Source organism: Pipra filicauda, unplaced genomic scaffold, assembly GCF_003945595.2.
Source record: "Pipra filicauda isolate LSUMZ 115617 unplaced genomic scaffold, ASM394559v2 scaffold127_size2900866_pilon, whole genome shotgun sequence".
Classification (NCBI taxonomy): Eukaryota; Metazoa; Chordata; class Aves; order Passeriformes; family Pipridae; genus Pipra; species Pipra filicauda.
Genome location: NW_024103740.1, coordinates 2,849,855 through 2,865,858, shown reverse-complemented (window position 1 = coordinate 2,865,858; position 16,004 = coordinate 2,849,855). Strand labels below are relative to the sequence as shown.

At 40.6% G+C, this 16,004-nt stretch overlaps 1 protein-coding gene across 1 annotated transcript in view; it reads right to left on the bottom strand.

Moving 5' to 3' along the window:
• Positions 1 to 5,821: 5,821 nt before the first annotated feature.
• OTOA (otoancorin) overlaps positions 5,822 to 16,004 on the bottom strand; it is a 36,670-nt gene continuing 26,487 nt past the window's right edge. Inside the window, exons 24-30 of the mRNA XM_027726266.2 lie at positions 13,329 to 13,484; positions 11,791 to 11,933; positions 11,253 to 11,389; positions 10,178 to 10,275; positions 8,148 to 8,340; positions 6,898 to 6,987; positions 5,822 to 6,336 (exon numbers count right to left, since the gene is read on the bottom strand). Coding sequence (XP_027582067.1) covers positions 6,920 to 6,987; positions 8,148 to 8,340; positions 10,178 to 10,275; positions 11,253 to 11,389; positions 11,791 to 11,933; positions 13,329 to 13,484 — 795 coding nt within the window. The 3' untranslated portion in view covers positions 5,822 to 6,336; positions 6,898 to 6,919. The remainder of the gene's footprint in view (positions 6,337 to 6,897; positions 6,988 to 8,147; positions 8,341 to 10,177; positions 10,276 to 11,252; positions 11,390 to 11,790; positions 11,934 to 13,328; positions 13,485 to 16,004) is intronic.

Here is a 16,004-nt window from a genome sequence, read left to right as displayed (position 1 = left end):
GTTCCTGTATCACCTGCTCCAGGTGACTCTGCCTTGGCCTGCGGTTGGACTGGATGATCTCCAGAGGTCCCTTCCAACCCAAACAATTATCTGATTCTATGAAATCTTCCAAGAAAAGAAAAAGGCAATTATTCCTTGCAGCAGTCAGGCTTTGTGAGTCAGCACAGTGCCTCTTCACAGCCATGAATCCCTACCCTGAAAGGGGACATCACCAGCAGAGTTCAGTGAGCAGTTCAAAGAGGCATCTCCTCTTGATAACTCTCCAATATTCTCTGTAAAAAAAGGCAACAATCCAAACAATAACCCAGAAAACTAGGAATAGTCTCACAGGAATGGGATTTCCAATGACTGTAGAAATCCCAGCTGAACAGTGGTGCTTTGTGGGATAACTTATTTCTTAAAAATCTCTTCGCTTATATTGTTTCACGAAATAGCGCGAGGACTTCACTATTACAAAACAATATACAGAAAATTTCCCACAGCAGAAGGTTATGGATTGTTTGAAAATTTATGAAAAGAATCCTGACTGCAATCTTTAATTTTCCTGTTTAAAATGTAGCACAAATATTGTAATCTTTAAAGAGCTTACGTATTACTCAAAAGAACAGAACTGATTAGTACCTCCTATGGAGTTTATCTTTTTTAATAAGTACCCACAGTGTGACAGAAACAAATTTACTTATTTTCAGAGATTAGGAATCAAAGCCTGTCCTCTTACATCACTGTGTGTACAAGTACAGCAGTACAACTCCTTGACAACCTCCATAGTACTTCTTACCTTACACTTCTAATGCCCTAAGAGGAGAGTTCATTTGAAAAGTTTAATAGATTTGAACTCTAATAGACTAATTATCCTAAACAGATATTGAATATTTTTTGGCATCAAATAATGTTTGATGTAACTACCAGTGAGTTGCCCATTTGAGGACATGTGTTAGGAACCCAAATCCAGTACCTGGAGAATTTGCACTGAAGGCAACAGCATTTGGCAGAACTCCCCAGGTCTGTGGTATAGACTGTTTGACACAGGCTTGATTGAAATATGTACATTTAATACCTCAGATCTAAACACTTCTGAAAGGATGAATACTGAAATAAAAGTAGCTAATAAAAACACTGACAGATGTGTATCTGGAATCTATTTTAATAGATACATTAAAGGCAGAGAGCTGACATCCATTCTCTCTCAACCCCCTTCTCAATTCATGCAGGATATATTCGGAACTTGTTTGTGATCTAAGTTGTTTTCTGACATCTGATTAAATATTGAAACATGTCAGGCCCCAATTAAAGATGACCTAAGGCAGCTTGTGCATCAAACCAACACATGATTTTAACTATGCAATGGCTATTCTTTGATAAATCAATACAGTTAATTTCTATATACAACAGTTAACAGATATTGGAGAAAGCAGTGCTAGAAGTACACAAAAAGTGTATTTGTGACTATTAGCCTTTTCCACTGCTTTCATATTTCTCCTACATGATTTTACTCTTGCCTTCTTTTCTTTTCTCCTTGTCTCCCAAAGACCACAGATATTAAGGGAGATGTTAAGCATTTCTAAGGCTAATTAATACCAGCTAAAACATTATAAGATAAATGTTATGCTGCTGTCAGCATAAAGCAAGAAAACCAGCAATCACAATTCCTCCATTTAATACTTCAATGTATAGTCACTTGGACTGTGAGCTCTGCACATGCCTGTGTTCCTGCATCATGAGGGCAAGAAAATCCTCTCATTAATCCGGATTGGAAAAGCGGAATGATGCTGAACAGAAAGGGGCAGGAAGAGACAGATGGACATTGGCTGCTTTCTACTCATTGCAGAAAAAATGTAATACATTTGGTGACTATCTATTTCTGGGTACAATTAAAGAACTAGATGTGAATTTTGATAAAAATATCCTATGGTAGAAAACTGCTACATGTCCTGATGTCAGGTGGGGTATACGAGTTAGTCTTATAATTTCTCTGTTTAAGGACTGTATATACAGATATGGAAAGATTGCCTGATACTGGATCAGACACCTTATTAAAATATGAAATTATGGGTACCTGGATAGGAAAGGGAAGTCAAATCCCTCACCTCAACAGCACTGGAGTAAGCAGTGCCCAAGGCTGTCAACATCATACGACATGGCAGAGAATATTTTACTAATCAGGACTATAAGGTTCTTAGCTCTGCTTAGTTCCTTGCTTACAGGTCTTACTTAAAAACCAAACCAAACCAAAAACCACCAAAGCAAAACTCAACCCCTCCCACAAATTTATAAAAAATATTTAAACCTTTTCACTGAGATAAAGAGACCACATTGCTTTAAGTTGTGTATCCGCCTTAAATATCAGCCTTTTTTGAGGAAGAAAAAGAGGAAGAGACTATTTGAAATTTGATTTCTCCTTCAAAGGAAGCCGAGCTACTACAGGGAAACAAGGTGCTGCACTTTGATGATTCAGTTCCTCGACTGCAGTGCTGGAATTGGCACTGCCCCTCTGGGAAGCAGCATGTGGTGTCTATAACCATAACACAGCACGAGCCAAAATACCAGCACGTGCTCTACAGCCAGTTACCTGCTCAAGTGACACATTCCAGGCGACTGTTGGATTCCTTGCTTATTTCTGCGTGTCCTTGGAGCGGGTCAGACCTCTCCCATAGCCCCAGGTGGGTTTGGCTGGCACACCTTGGGGCATGTCTCGCATCTGCTCCAAGGTGGGCGGTCAGTGGGACTCTGAAAAGGTCCCAGTCCAGTATGATGGGGCTGCAATTTGTGTTACTGGAAAATAAATGAGGTGGGGATGGTCCCTGGGGGCAGCAGTCAATTGATAAGCTAGATCTGCCATAATGCAGTACATAACTGAGCAGATTATACAGAGGCAAAAAGAGCTTCTTAAAATTAAGGAAGGGTGCCTTTCCTTTTTTTTTTTTTTTGAAGCAGAATCTTTAGAGCCTCACCCTGAAGAGCTGGTTGGCTCTGATGTGACAGATTGGGATCACCGGGAGTGAAACATTCCATATACTGTACAAAACCTGACAACAGCCATAATGCCAGCTTTAACAGAGACAGTTTTCAGACACTGGGGATGGGTAGTTGTTTTTTCACCTTCGGGGATTCTAAAGATACCACAAATGTGGCATTTGCCTCAGTACCAAGTCACAGAGATATTTTCCCTACTGATGATCCAGAACCAGTAGTCCCCCTCTTTTTTCTAAACACAGTTCTGAATATAAAGGTATCAGGCACTGAAATAATCAGCCAACACAGTATTTCTTCCCATCTGTTAACCTCTTAATTCCAATCAGAGGAATTAAATTAAATACCTCCTTGTACATACTGGCAGACAGGGGCACCTGTCACATGGCTCACAACACCCAGAAGAGCCAGGCCTACACCAGAGTTAGGTCAGACTGTGAAGAGTTGGATGGACATCTCACAGTATGTACAGCACTGCCCAGCAACCATCAGAGGAGTCACAAGTGGACTGGAGTAAGTAAAATTATTGTCATGATATATATTCAACAGCAGATTTATGACCAAATCTGATGACTTTTTTTCATTCTCAAAGAACTAAAAGAACTAGAAAGAATATAGGAAAAATTAAGCTTGGTTTAAACAAACGTCACCCACATCTACAACAAACAGCAACATTTCTTTAAGAGTCAAAGAAATCTTTATACAACATTTCTCTTTAGTATATTCTTCCCCCAAATCCTGATCATGGGAAAAGAGAGGGACTCTGAGACATTTTTCCCATGAATGCATTGCAGTAAAAGTGATCACATGCATGTTGTATGTGATATACATCTGCACAGGGGACAGATCCATATGACTGGATCCTGTGGATAATTGATATCTGCATGAAGGGGTTCTGTGGTTTGTTTCACAGGAATAAAAAGGAAAGTGTACATGTTTCATTTTCCTCTTAGCCATGGGAGTGTGCTGGATTGTGAATGGATAGCAGATTACATACATGGATTACATACCATGCCTACTAGTGCTCTCCATGCCTCTCTCTCCTTTCCATCCATTCTTGCCACAGAAATTCAGTTTCAACAGTTTTGAGGGAGGCGTCTCATGAAACACAGATTTTGTAGAATGGGCTTTTCCATCAGTCACCTTTACTCATTGGCAAGAGTAAAATTCCTTTTCTAAAATACTTGCCATCCAAGATGCTCACACCATCTCATGAACCAAGTAGGATTTGTAATCTCACCATGAAATAAGGACATTAAGTGGGTGCTCCACATTTACCCCTCCTACACTACTCTTGTAAGAAATAGATGCGTCTTCAACCAAATGCAATGCCAAAGTTCTTAACAGAATTATTAATTTAATAAAGTATATAAGTAATCAAGGAGTTCAGCTATTTAAAAGCACTTGTGCTTGAAAGAAATTACAGCACAGATGGCACAAAACAAAGAGCTCACTCCTGCTCCAATTAAAAGCTAAACTCTGACTCCCATGATTGCAGACGGAATCACTCCCAGGTACATTTTATTGACAGAAGAAGATCCTTTTCAGCTCATATAGATTTTTGAAGTGCTTGCTATAGCTAAGGCACGTACCTGACTTAGGCAGCTGAACTGGAAATGCCGACTGTCATCTTGACATGAAAACACTCTCCTGCATCTTCACTGAAGAGCACACAGAATTCAAGTCAGGCAATTTCTAGAAATCAAACAACCTTTTGGTACTTTCACATCTAACTGAGGTGGAAATTTTTAATGTGAAAACACGGATAAATCTTTATAAGGTCTTTGACCCACTGAAGTATTTTTCGGTTTTAGTGGGCATTCACAAGTATTTGCTGGGATTGATAAAACAAATTTCTTTCTATTTAAATAAACATTGCAATCTACTGTTCACATGCAGAAAAGGAAACACGGTGGGAAAAGCTGGAATCTTACCATTAGCATTAGAGAAAAAGGTGCCAGGCAGTTTGCAGCAATCAAGAGTTCTTTGCTTATAAAATGCAGAACTAAAGCATGTAGTATTATGTGTAACATCATGTCACACCTGACAGGGCTGGTTACAGGCAAAGGCAGCAGATTGCTGAAGGAGGAGAGGGAGAGGAGGGGTGAAAATGGCCATGCTCTCACTCCTACTTTGCCAATAACAAAGCCCTGAAAATCAGGTTGGCTCCTGCTGCTGCAGGAATTACAGAATCTATGGGACTGTGGTGGGAACTGTTATTCCCAACAGCAGCAACAGCTCACATTCACCTTCCCCAGCAGCAGCAAAGCAGCAAGACTCTTCCCTGAAGCTCTCCCTCTCAGCCCACTCCTATTGCTTCCCCATCTCAGCAAAACTTCAGTTATGCTTTCAGGGTTGAGAATCCAGATGTAATTTTTGCCACAAGAAACACAAATAACAGCTGGAAAGGCATTTACTACAGTACAGCCCTGAGTAAAAAAGCTTAACTTTTCAGTCTATTTATTGCCTTCTTTAATCTAGAAAAGATAAAGACTTTTTAAATGGCAAAATGGAAAACTGTACCATGAATTCTTGGCATAAAATCATGATGGGCAGCATCAAAATGTATGTTTACATGCAGAGGCTTGACAGTCTTAGTAGTATGTAGACCCAGTGCACAGTTTTCCCTTAGCATTCCCAGATGTACACTTCAACCCTGCCTGAAGTGAAGGGACTGTCTTTTGATGAACACAAGCAGGTTTCCATGGTGCATTTTTTCACATGAAATACTAATATATTGCCAATGCCCTCAGTGTCACCAGCTCTGTGTCGAACACAAACAGCCATGGGGAACTACAGGTGCAGGTGCTTAAATTCTAAAAACGTGTTATCACTTCTTATCTGAGCAAGATTTAAACCAGCAGCCCAGAAGTTATTTTATTGCAATAGTAGTAACTTTTAGTGCAGTTTCTACTACATCACACAGAAAGATCGCCCCTGTCCAGGGAATGTACACTTGAAGTAGAAGAAGAAAACCCAACAGATTGGTACAATACAGTGGACAAATCAGCCCATGTAAAAAGCACTGGGTACCAGACATAAGCCTCCAAATAGTAGTCCCCCGTTACTTGCCCCCAGGTCATTCAGGTTCCTTCCCCACACATAATCTTATTTTTCACTGATTTTCTCATGAGGCAGACAAGACCATTTCAGTTTTGAAATTTGAAGTATTTGGAGGGATACTGAGTTACTTGCTAATGGTAAAGGTATGGAAAGGAGATAATTCTCAGCATGATGGCAGATGAGTGTGTTGCTTTTAAAAAATTAATCACTTTACACTCAGAAGTCTCAGAGCCTCTTGACTCTACTGTTCATGCTGAGCTGAAACTCTTTTTCTCTAGCATATCTGTTGTAAGCTCCAGGACTCTGAAAATCAAAAAACAAAGAAAAATATTAAGTCTTTTGACATACCTTGCTTTGCAGGCTTAAAGACTAAGTTAGAATACTTAAGCATTTAGTTTGTTTATTTGGAATCTCTAACGTAAGCCCACCAGTGCTCTCATTAGAATTTAGCATGTCAAAATGTTAAAATCCAATGAAAGTTAATGGCAACATTCTTTTAAATGGAGATTATCGAAGTGGTTGTGGAATAAAGTCTTATAAATAGACTGGAGCAGGCAAACCAGATTAATACCAAGAACACGTGCCAAATAACAATGCAGTAATGGATTGGTGTTACATGGAATTTTAAATATACTTTTGTTATGTTTGGCTTTACAATAAAGATAAGATAAAGTGCTTTGCCCTTGATTAGATTCAGAGATAGTCTAACAGAGGTACAAGACACCTTTGTAATACAGAAAAATCATTCAGACATTGTTATCTCTGTTTTCAAAGCAAGAAGAGGGTCCCACAGTCCTCCCTTCACTGTTACAGGTTAATGATACTTCTGTTCTAAAGTTACCTCTTACTGAAAATATAACTTACCTCCAGATTCACAGTCGTGGGTTCAGAAAGGCAGGTGCAGTGTAAACACAGCACACAACCAGATGCCAAAGCTGCTCAAACAAGGAGCACCTGGAAGGCAGAAACCATTATGTCTTAGTGTCACGCTAAAGTTCAGGTCTAGTACAGTCTTATCTACACCACCCCAAAGAGGTGCAGCAAATTCCACCAGCTGAATCCTCATTGCATTCAGCTGCTCAAAAGACATCACTGGCCAGAACTGCAACTTCCAGTTTAACATCCACAGCTCCAAAAAGAAGCATTTCATAGGGTGGTACTCTCTAGAGACAGCAACAGTGAACAAGAAGCTCAAGAACTCAGGTTGTTTTTACCCAGGAAACTCCTCCCTTTGGCATATCTCCAGGAGGAACAGGTCACTCGTGGGAGGGAGCTGGGCTGAGAGCACCTTCCAGGTGCTTCCGGGAAGCTCTACTCTAATTCCAGCAAGGGCATCATAGGAATTTATTTCCCCTCACTCCTGTTTTAGCACTTCAGCTTCCCTCCCTCTTCTTCAACAGCTTATGTCTCACTGGTGTCACAGGAAGCAACAACATTTGCTGTCTGACAGGGATAATTTCTCAGCCTTGGCTTGACTATGTTCACACTCTCCCTCACTGTAACACACCCATTAAACAGTGTAACTTGCCCTGTATAAACTGCAATATGGAGAAGGAAGAGGTTAAACCTCTGAAGCACAGTGCTAATAGGCTTTAATTCCAAATAGGATGGGGACAGCAGGAAAAAACGTTCTGGGTCCTACAGTCTGGATAAAGATGCTAATCCACCCCAGTGCTACCTCCTGCAAGGGAACTCTTGCAGCTCTGCAAACAATGTCGGGCTGCAGGTAAAGGTTGTGCCCTGAAGGCCAGAGACAGAGAGACCTGCCTTAAATTTAGGCAAAGAATATGGGAAGGAAGGAGAGGGAAAAGCTCACTGTTTCAGACTCCAATTTACACAAGTTAGTGCTTAGCACAGTGTAATGCTACCAGCAGCAGAGAGCTGCTAATGCCATCTGACAGCCTTCCTCCACTACCTCGTGCTCTGGGTAAGTCCAACAATGTCCTGGCTGTTTGTCTTGGTCAGGCCTCTGGTTTGAGGCATGACTGAAAAAGCTGATTAGTAAACTCCCTGTAACCCACCTTCACAATAGAGGTCTGGCCCTGCTGGGTGCTGAGACACCCCACTGGTGTGTGCCCTTCCCCTGAGCAGGAGGAGGGAGAGACTCCACTCACCACCTGGAGCTGGGGTTTGCACCTCCTGGGTGGATCCTGCACTGCTCTGTGCCTCGGGGGGGCTGGTCCTGGCTCCGTCCAGCGCCAGCCTCAGGCTCTGGAGCTGTGATGCATCCAGATGCTCCCGCTGTGATCCCGTAACCATGGCGGCATTTTCAGGGCCCAGGTTTGCTATTTGTTCTGGGGACAATGCCTGGGAGGAATAAAAGACAGAAAAACTGGTTTAGGCTGTCAATTATAGAAGGCAGGTAAGGAATCAGAAGTCAGCACAGTCTTGCATTTGGAATGAGGGACAGTAGCCTTCAACATTGTGTTGCTATAAAAGAGCTCAATAGAGCTTAAAAAAATCCTCTGTATTCATTTACTTCCCTGACCACTCATCTATCTTTCACTTTTCTCTTTGATGCTGGGAGCTGACAGCCTGAGAAGCTTTCTATGCCAGCACTGTATTGGACATTTCTTCAGTATTTTGTTGGAGTTTAATTTTCCAGCCATTTCTTTTCTGATTTTGCTCAAAGACTGATGGCATTGTGCATCCTCTTGTGTTTTCATTTGCTTCCTCTTACATCTGCTCCCGAGCAACCTCACTTGAACCGACATTTGACCTTTGATTATAGTTAGCAGTAGAGCAATGAGATGAAAAAACCCTATGCTTTAATCTCATTATCCAATTTTCTCTTTTAGATTGAAAATCTTCCCAGTTTGGTCATATTAAATTTAAAAATTAAACATGGCAATCATAATCTTACAGTAATTATATCACATAGCAATTACCCAGTTTGCATTATTGGGCATGCTGGATTGCTTTGCTTCTAGTTAACATTCTGCAGTCATAAGCATTTTAACCCTCCTACACAACAAGCCTTCTTTCCTGCAACAATTCTGCATCCAGGTTCTACTTTGGGAAGACAAAATTCCCCTTCCAAGTAGGTCAGATGCTGGAGCAAATCCTTGCTCATTTTTCATTGTCTGCCAAAGGTGAGCTCGTTTAAACTGAGCAAATTCATGTCAATACCTACAGGTCCGATTTTGAATTGAGCTTCCTTTTAACTCAGTTAAAGTCCATAATACAATGCAATTTTTCATTAATAAAAATCTGAATAATATATACAGCTGCAAAAGGAAGCCATACAAAACCTGTGTGAAACCAAAATCTGCTTTGAATCTTTCAAACACAGAAAACTCTTCCAAAAAGGTGCCCTGTTATTTGTTAAGCACTTTTTGTAGTATCATTACCACTCTCACAAACAGAAATCTCTGCTATTTGATAGAAACTCTGCAAGATGCTATAGATCTGTTTTTCAAAGAAATAGTTTCACTAAGGGCATTTCAGGCTTATCTAAACTGTCAGTGGTGCTGTGCAGAACAGTCAGTGTTCAAGGAGTTTTTCTCTTTTATGGGAGCTGACACAGTTAACTATCTGTTTAGCTCATCTGCCCATAAGTACATTGCTTGCCTGAGCATCTGAGAGAGACCAGCCTAGGCAGAATATTAATCTTGTCACTAAGTCAAATAAAGTCTGGGGCAATGATCTCAAGATCCCTGTTCTAATTTCTGGTCCACATTCAGAACTGCTGTAATTAGATGTAATTCCTTCCCGATCTGTATCTGTCTGTACAATCTGTTTTGTCAGAGCTAACTCAGTGGAATGCTGCCAGATTTTAGGTTAATAAAACGGCTCTTACACACTCAGCAGAGAAATTTGTAGCTGTTATAGCACCCTTGTAAATGTTAATAAACAGAGAAGAAAACCCAGATTTTAATACAATACTGCTAAAAAGAGAGTCTGTTCCCCGCTTTTTCTTTGGGATGCATTCTGAATAATAAATAAAGCTTGTCCAGCATATTTCATCACAAGTACAGGTGATACAGCTCGAAGTTAATGTTTCAGATCCTTGATGGTCTCTCACTTAACAGACCATAGAGAAATTTTTGCTGAAACCCAAAACCTATAAATCAGTGCTGCAGTTTATTTATAGTAGAGTAAAAATGATAGAAATTTAGTCACTTCTTCATAACAGAGCTCTTACTTGGAAAATTTCAGGAGGTATATGTCTCACTGCTGCTGGCTGGAAATAAGGCATCAAGGTTTTATCAAAAGCTTTTAATTCATCCTCATTCAAACCACCTAGAAAACCCAAACCATAGGAACAAAACTCAGTTAATGTTCTTTTTATTAGATTTATTTTTTTAAGCTAATACAAATTTTAAGCATTTATACAAAACATCTAATAAATAGTTTATTACAGGGCATTATATAGAGAGATACTGGTTCTCTTTTTGTTTTTTGTTTTTTTTTTCATTATCTTCCAACATTACACATCATCTGACCTTAACCATTGTATGGAATGTGCTCTACCCAAGTTATTTTATCTTGGAAAAGAGAATGATTAAAGTCAATAAAATAATAAACAGTGTTATTAGTGAATGTTTGTTACAGCCCCTTCTGATGCAAGATTAGGGAGCATAATCATGCACTGGGAGCTACTTCTTCACCCATTAGGTAGTTCCAGTGTGGAATCATTGCCACAGGCATCAGGGATGCTAAAATTTATGGGAGTTCAATGTGCAGTTAAACGATCACAGGGAAACAAATCCATGAACAAAATGGTGTGTGACCCCTGGCTCAGGGAGCCTCTGAGGCTGTGAGAGCACTCTGGAGAAGTGTCACTGCAGGCCAGTCCTGCCCTTTTGCTGTTCCCTGGGCAGCCCATTCTTTCCCCTGTTGGAGGCTGGATGCTGTGTCAGCGCTGCTCCGACCCAGTGCAGCCACTCCTGTAGCAGCCTGGTGCACAAAGAGTGTCTCTGGAATGCTGGTTGGTTTTGCCTTCTTTGATTTACCCCTTCCAACTTACAGGACCCAAGTGACTTCAGGCTGTGCTTCCCAAGGTCAGTTTGACTGGATGAGAGAGAACCCTATGGAGAATACCACGACTTTTCCTTATTGCCAGTGAAATTGCTGGATGTCCATCCCTGCAGGTGACTCCTCTCTGGAAGAAATGTCTTTTGCCAGTCTAGAAAAATTCACTGCTATGTGAACCTGTCTCTTAATGCTGAATAACAAGACTTCACAACCAACACCATCTGGAGCCTGAATTTTGTTACCTGCTATAGTACCAATTTCCTGTAAGACAGAGCCATTCCAGCTGGTAGCAGCACCAAACACAGATTCTGTCATCTTCTTAAACTGCCTCAGAACAGGGGTGCTACAAACCAACAGGCCAATTCTTGCAACTGCAGCACTGCAAAAGGCAACAAGGGCAACATTACATGCAGTCAATATGCAGTGCTAAATATGCCTGGAATATGAATAGTCTGCTGTAAGATGACTGTTGAACCCAATTGTCAATTTAAAATATATGTGCACAAATTGCATACAAAAGTTTAAAGCTTTAAGCAAAATCCTGGATTTCTCAATGCAATATTTAAATAGTGGGATATAAATGGCAGAGGGAACCTAAAATAGAACATGTTTTAAACAATTGCTGTACACTTTCCATAACAGTTATTGCCTTTCTAAAAACATTTAAAATGTAAAATGGTGTCCTTTGGGCTCTGAAAATCTTGACAGAACAAAAATGGGACAATAAATTTTATCAATAGAGACACTAATAAATATTTCATTAAGTATAAAGTGCAGTACCTGAATTCAGCAGTCCTTATGGACATGATTTCTGTGGAGTTCAAAGCACAGAGAATAGCTCCTAATCCAACTAAATCAAAGCTTTTTAGTGTGCTGATGGTCTGGCCAGAGTCTTCTAGAAACCCTTCCAAAATAGATCTTGCCTACAAAAGCAGTAAGACAGTAAGCATGAACAGAGTAAATAGAATGGAAGGTTTTGTTATTAGAAGCTTCAGATCTTCCCAGAAGCTCTGGAGCATAAATATATATCCTGAGCCTCCCCAGTGTATGGCCACGGCCTTCAGGAGGAGCACTGTCACCACCTATATGTGACACTTAAACAGGGCACTGCTACACAACCACTTCCCAACTACAAATGGTGTGAAAACACTCTGTACCTCCTCTGCCAGGTCACAAGGAAACCCTACACCAGAAGAAATGGGCATTGGATTGCCAGCAGAAATGCCCAAATCAGTTAAATTGCTAGAAGAAAACATACAATACTAATGGGATCAATATGTAGTTTTTATTTGTTTTAATATTCAGGTTGCCTTGTCTTATTTAAGTGTCATATATAGGTGGTGACCTCTAAGATTAATTTTCAGATATGAATGGGATGTTGGTATCAAAGTGCCTTTGCAAGCCAAAGTAATTTAGAACTGTGCTCGTCCCAAACTAACCCATTTAAAAACTGTGAGTCTAGCTCAAGCCAAAGGCATCCTCCAAAGTCAGTGGAAGAAACAAGCATCTTCCAAGATTTCCTTATCTATCCACAATGCTGAGCCTCAAATGAATAGCTTAAAGTAGCTGCCTGACTTTTAGACAACTGAAGGTAGGCAGGATCCCTTAACCAGCTATTCTTACTGACAGCAGGAAACTTCAAAAGAAAACTGATACTGTATAAAATCCTCCCAAGTGCTTCCTTTGGATGATGCTCTTCAGAACAAGAATCTATTAAACAGATTTGTGATATTCTGCCAAAACTGCCACTATGCAACCACAGAACCCTGATGGTAAGGGCCACAAAGTCAGAAATCTGCTGCTGCTAATTGCATATACAAATAAAAGCTTTTAACTCTTACTGTGAAAGTCCCATTGACATAACTAGAATTCGAGGAAAGAAAGATGAGAGGAGCATATTTGCTAATAACAGGATCTAGAGCAATGGTTGCTGGGGTTGAGAGCACACTACCTCTGCAGTGGTTACTTTAGTTAGGAAGGACTGGTGTCTCCCAGCTGTAGTGTCTGTTCCAGGGCCAGTGTGAAAGGAGCTGCTGACCTCTTTCTACTACTTAGTGGGCAAGTGCTAAAGAACACACTCGTCAGCACCCCAGTTAACAGTGACTGATGTCCTCTTGGCCACCTCACCAGGGCAGCCAGCACCAGGTAGACACCAGTGCTGACCTACCTGCCCACTTCCACCAGGGTCCCAGCTGCAGGAGAGCAGCAGGGAGCAGTGTGGGTCCCTGGGTCTGTTTCCTAGGCCATTCCAGGACTTCAGTCCCAAAGGGTGTGAAGCCAGAGCCCTTCACCAGGAGTACATTCAATAAGATACTTACCTGGGTAAGAGTCCACTCTGTTTGCTGACTAAGTACAGAAACAGTGTCGATGGAATGCAAATCCAGCTCTTGGATTTCGTGCTCAGTGAGGGCCAGAGCAATGCGGCCCAGGGAAACAATGTGGTAACTCTTCCAGTCAGGCAGCAACCCCCAAACCTTTAGAAGAGATTAATTAATGTCTGTTAGGTCATTAGGAGTCTTCCTCTCTATACACCATTCTCAAACCCCTTGTTTTAAAAGTCACAAAACCTGCAGTATTCCTCGTTGCACACAAAAGGCAGAGCTTAGGTATTGTGAAGGTTTTTGAGGTTCTACACCAATTATGCTTAGTTTATCTAAAAATGCTGCAATTTTTACAGCTTGGCCTTGTTGATAAGTCAGAACAGGGACTGCTGGAAGTGTGGCTGTAGGAGCAAAACCACTAAAACCAATAAAAATGGGAATCTGTGCCTAGATCCACGCTGTTACACTGCTACCACAAAAGCAGTATCTGGACTACCCAGGCTTCTACCCAGCTGCAATCGCTCCGGGGAACTGACTTTAAATTGCTTTTGTGACCAGTCACCACGGCTCAGTCACTGACAAAGAAAGCAGAAATCAAAGTGGAGAATTGGGTAATACAGATAAATAGCCAGTTCCTAAAGTTCTGATTTCTCACTTGTGTTCATACAACATTAAAATAAAAAATAACTTAAATGTGATTGTACCGATACAGTTAAACTCATAAAGCTTTGTGAAAAATGAAAGAAATAAGCAGGGCCTCTTCCAAATCAGTACCAATGTATTTAAATGGACAAGTTCCCCTGCTTTTAACTTCATCTGTGGTAAAGTTGTAGTGATTGAAAAGCTGTCACAGATCAACCCTAAGGAAATTTTGATTTCAGAAAAGGTCTGCCTGAATAAAGAATACAAAAAGTCCATCAAGATCTGAACTTTCAGAGGCCAGAACTATCAGTTACATTTAGTTGGCAATGACAGAAGATGGTAGTCGGTGGTCAGTGTCTCTCCGGATGTGGCCAATTGCCTTTACAGAAAAAGACACTGGGTTTTGGCTGGAGGAAGTGACTTGAACAAGACAGGCATAATTTAAAAAAATAAATAAATAAAAAAAAAATCTCACTTTAAAGCTCTCATGTACTTCAGCAACTCTCCTTTATGTCAGTCAATACATGACAGTTTTCTAGTACAAGATTGTGCTTCTAACTTCACTTAGAAAATAAAAACTAAAAGCCCAATGCTGGGCTAAGCTGGTGGTTCATGCTGTCTGACTCATGAAAATATTTACTCCATTTTCAGGATAGCTACAATTTAAGTTTTGTCCAAAAAATTAGAAAGGACAGAGCTAGTAAGGACTCGCTGAAGACTATCTGCAGTTGCCTACTAAAGAGTGTTTGCACCTCCAGATACTTATGAATTTGTACAACCTCCATAAAATATAGAAGCAGGGCTCTGGAATCTGGATCTCTGGAATTAAGTACTCCTTACACAGAGGTGGAGACTCTCTGCTGTTCATACCAAGGTGCATATCAGGGCTGCTGAGGTGCTTTTCCCAACTGTGACCCTCAGGTTAAGGATTTGTTTAAGAGACACGTTGCTGGACCTGCACCTCCCATCTGAGTTTCCACAGACCTTTTATGTTGGTTTTACGATGTCATAAAGAAACACACAAAGGATCTAAGCCTGGGAAATGTCGATCTCTTCCAAAGAAAATAGACAGTAAAAAGCCCTAGCCCAATTTTAAAGCTCCTAATTCTCTAGCTGAAGAGATACAGGAAACACATGCAGGAAAAAATGTCCTGTGTCTCTGTCCTGATCTAGGTCATCAACTGCAGAGTTTGAAGTACTTCATAAATAGTATTATCTGACAGCGCTGGGTAAATTCTCAGGCATATCGATACAAATAACACAACACATGAAACTGAAACACTCCTTTGTCCTCATTCACCTGGGCACCACAGATCCATACATCTGTCACTATTGCAGAGCTGGGAGACCTTCCACTTACAAGTGAGCTAAGCTTCCTACTTTCATTAAGACACAATCTGATATCTAGACTTCTTGTATTAGTTTGGAACAATGAGTAGAGTATGCATTTTGTTTTAGGGGAAATCAATCAATTTAGAAGAAATTAAAGCAGGCTTAATGAAACCTTTAATCGAAGATGCCCTTTAGTTAATAACATAACAGCACATAATTTCAAAGAGCTTTGCCTGTACTGTCTGATTTCTGATGCTTCACGTTCAGTGTTACACCATGTTGCATTTTGCAAATTAATATATAGGAAGTCTGCCTTAGCCTAAAAGCAATCTGTCTTACAAACACTCACACACAGAATATAATTCCATTTAGTGCCCTACAGCTCTGTGTACCTTTGAACTGAAAAGAGCCAGAATGAGAGAGTATTAACCTTGTTGGCAATTTCCCTACAACAGATACCACTCTGTAAATACACCAATATGTTGCAGTGCTGTAAAATATTTTAGTTCCCACTATCTCAGTGGAACACTTTCTTAATTTCCTTCTGGGATTACATTTTTTCCCCTTTTTCTACACACATGTCTGTGCTGACAGAGGGAAGCTTTCTGAGAAGGATGCATTTGATGCCTGTTGTCCTACTGCAGCAAGGCAGCAGAGACACAACTGCAGAGTCACCACCTGCTTTGGGAATCTGGTCAG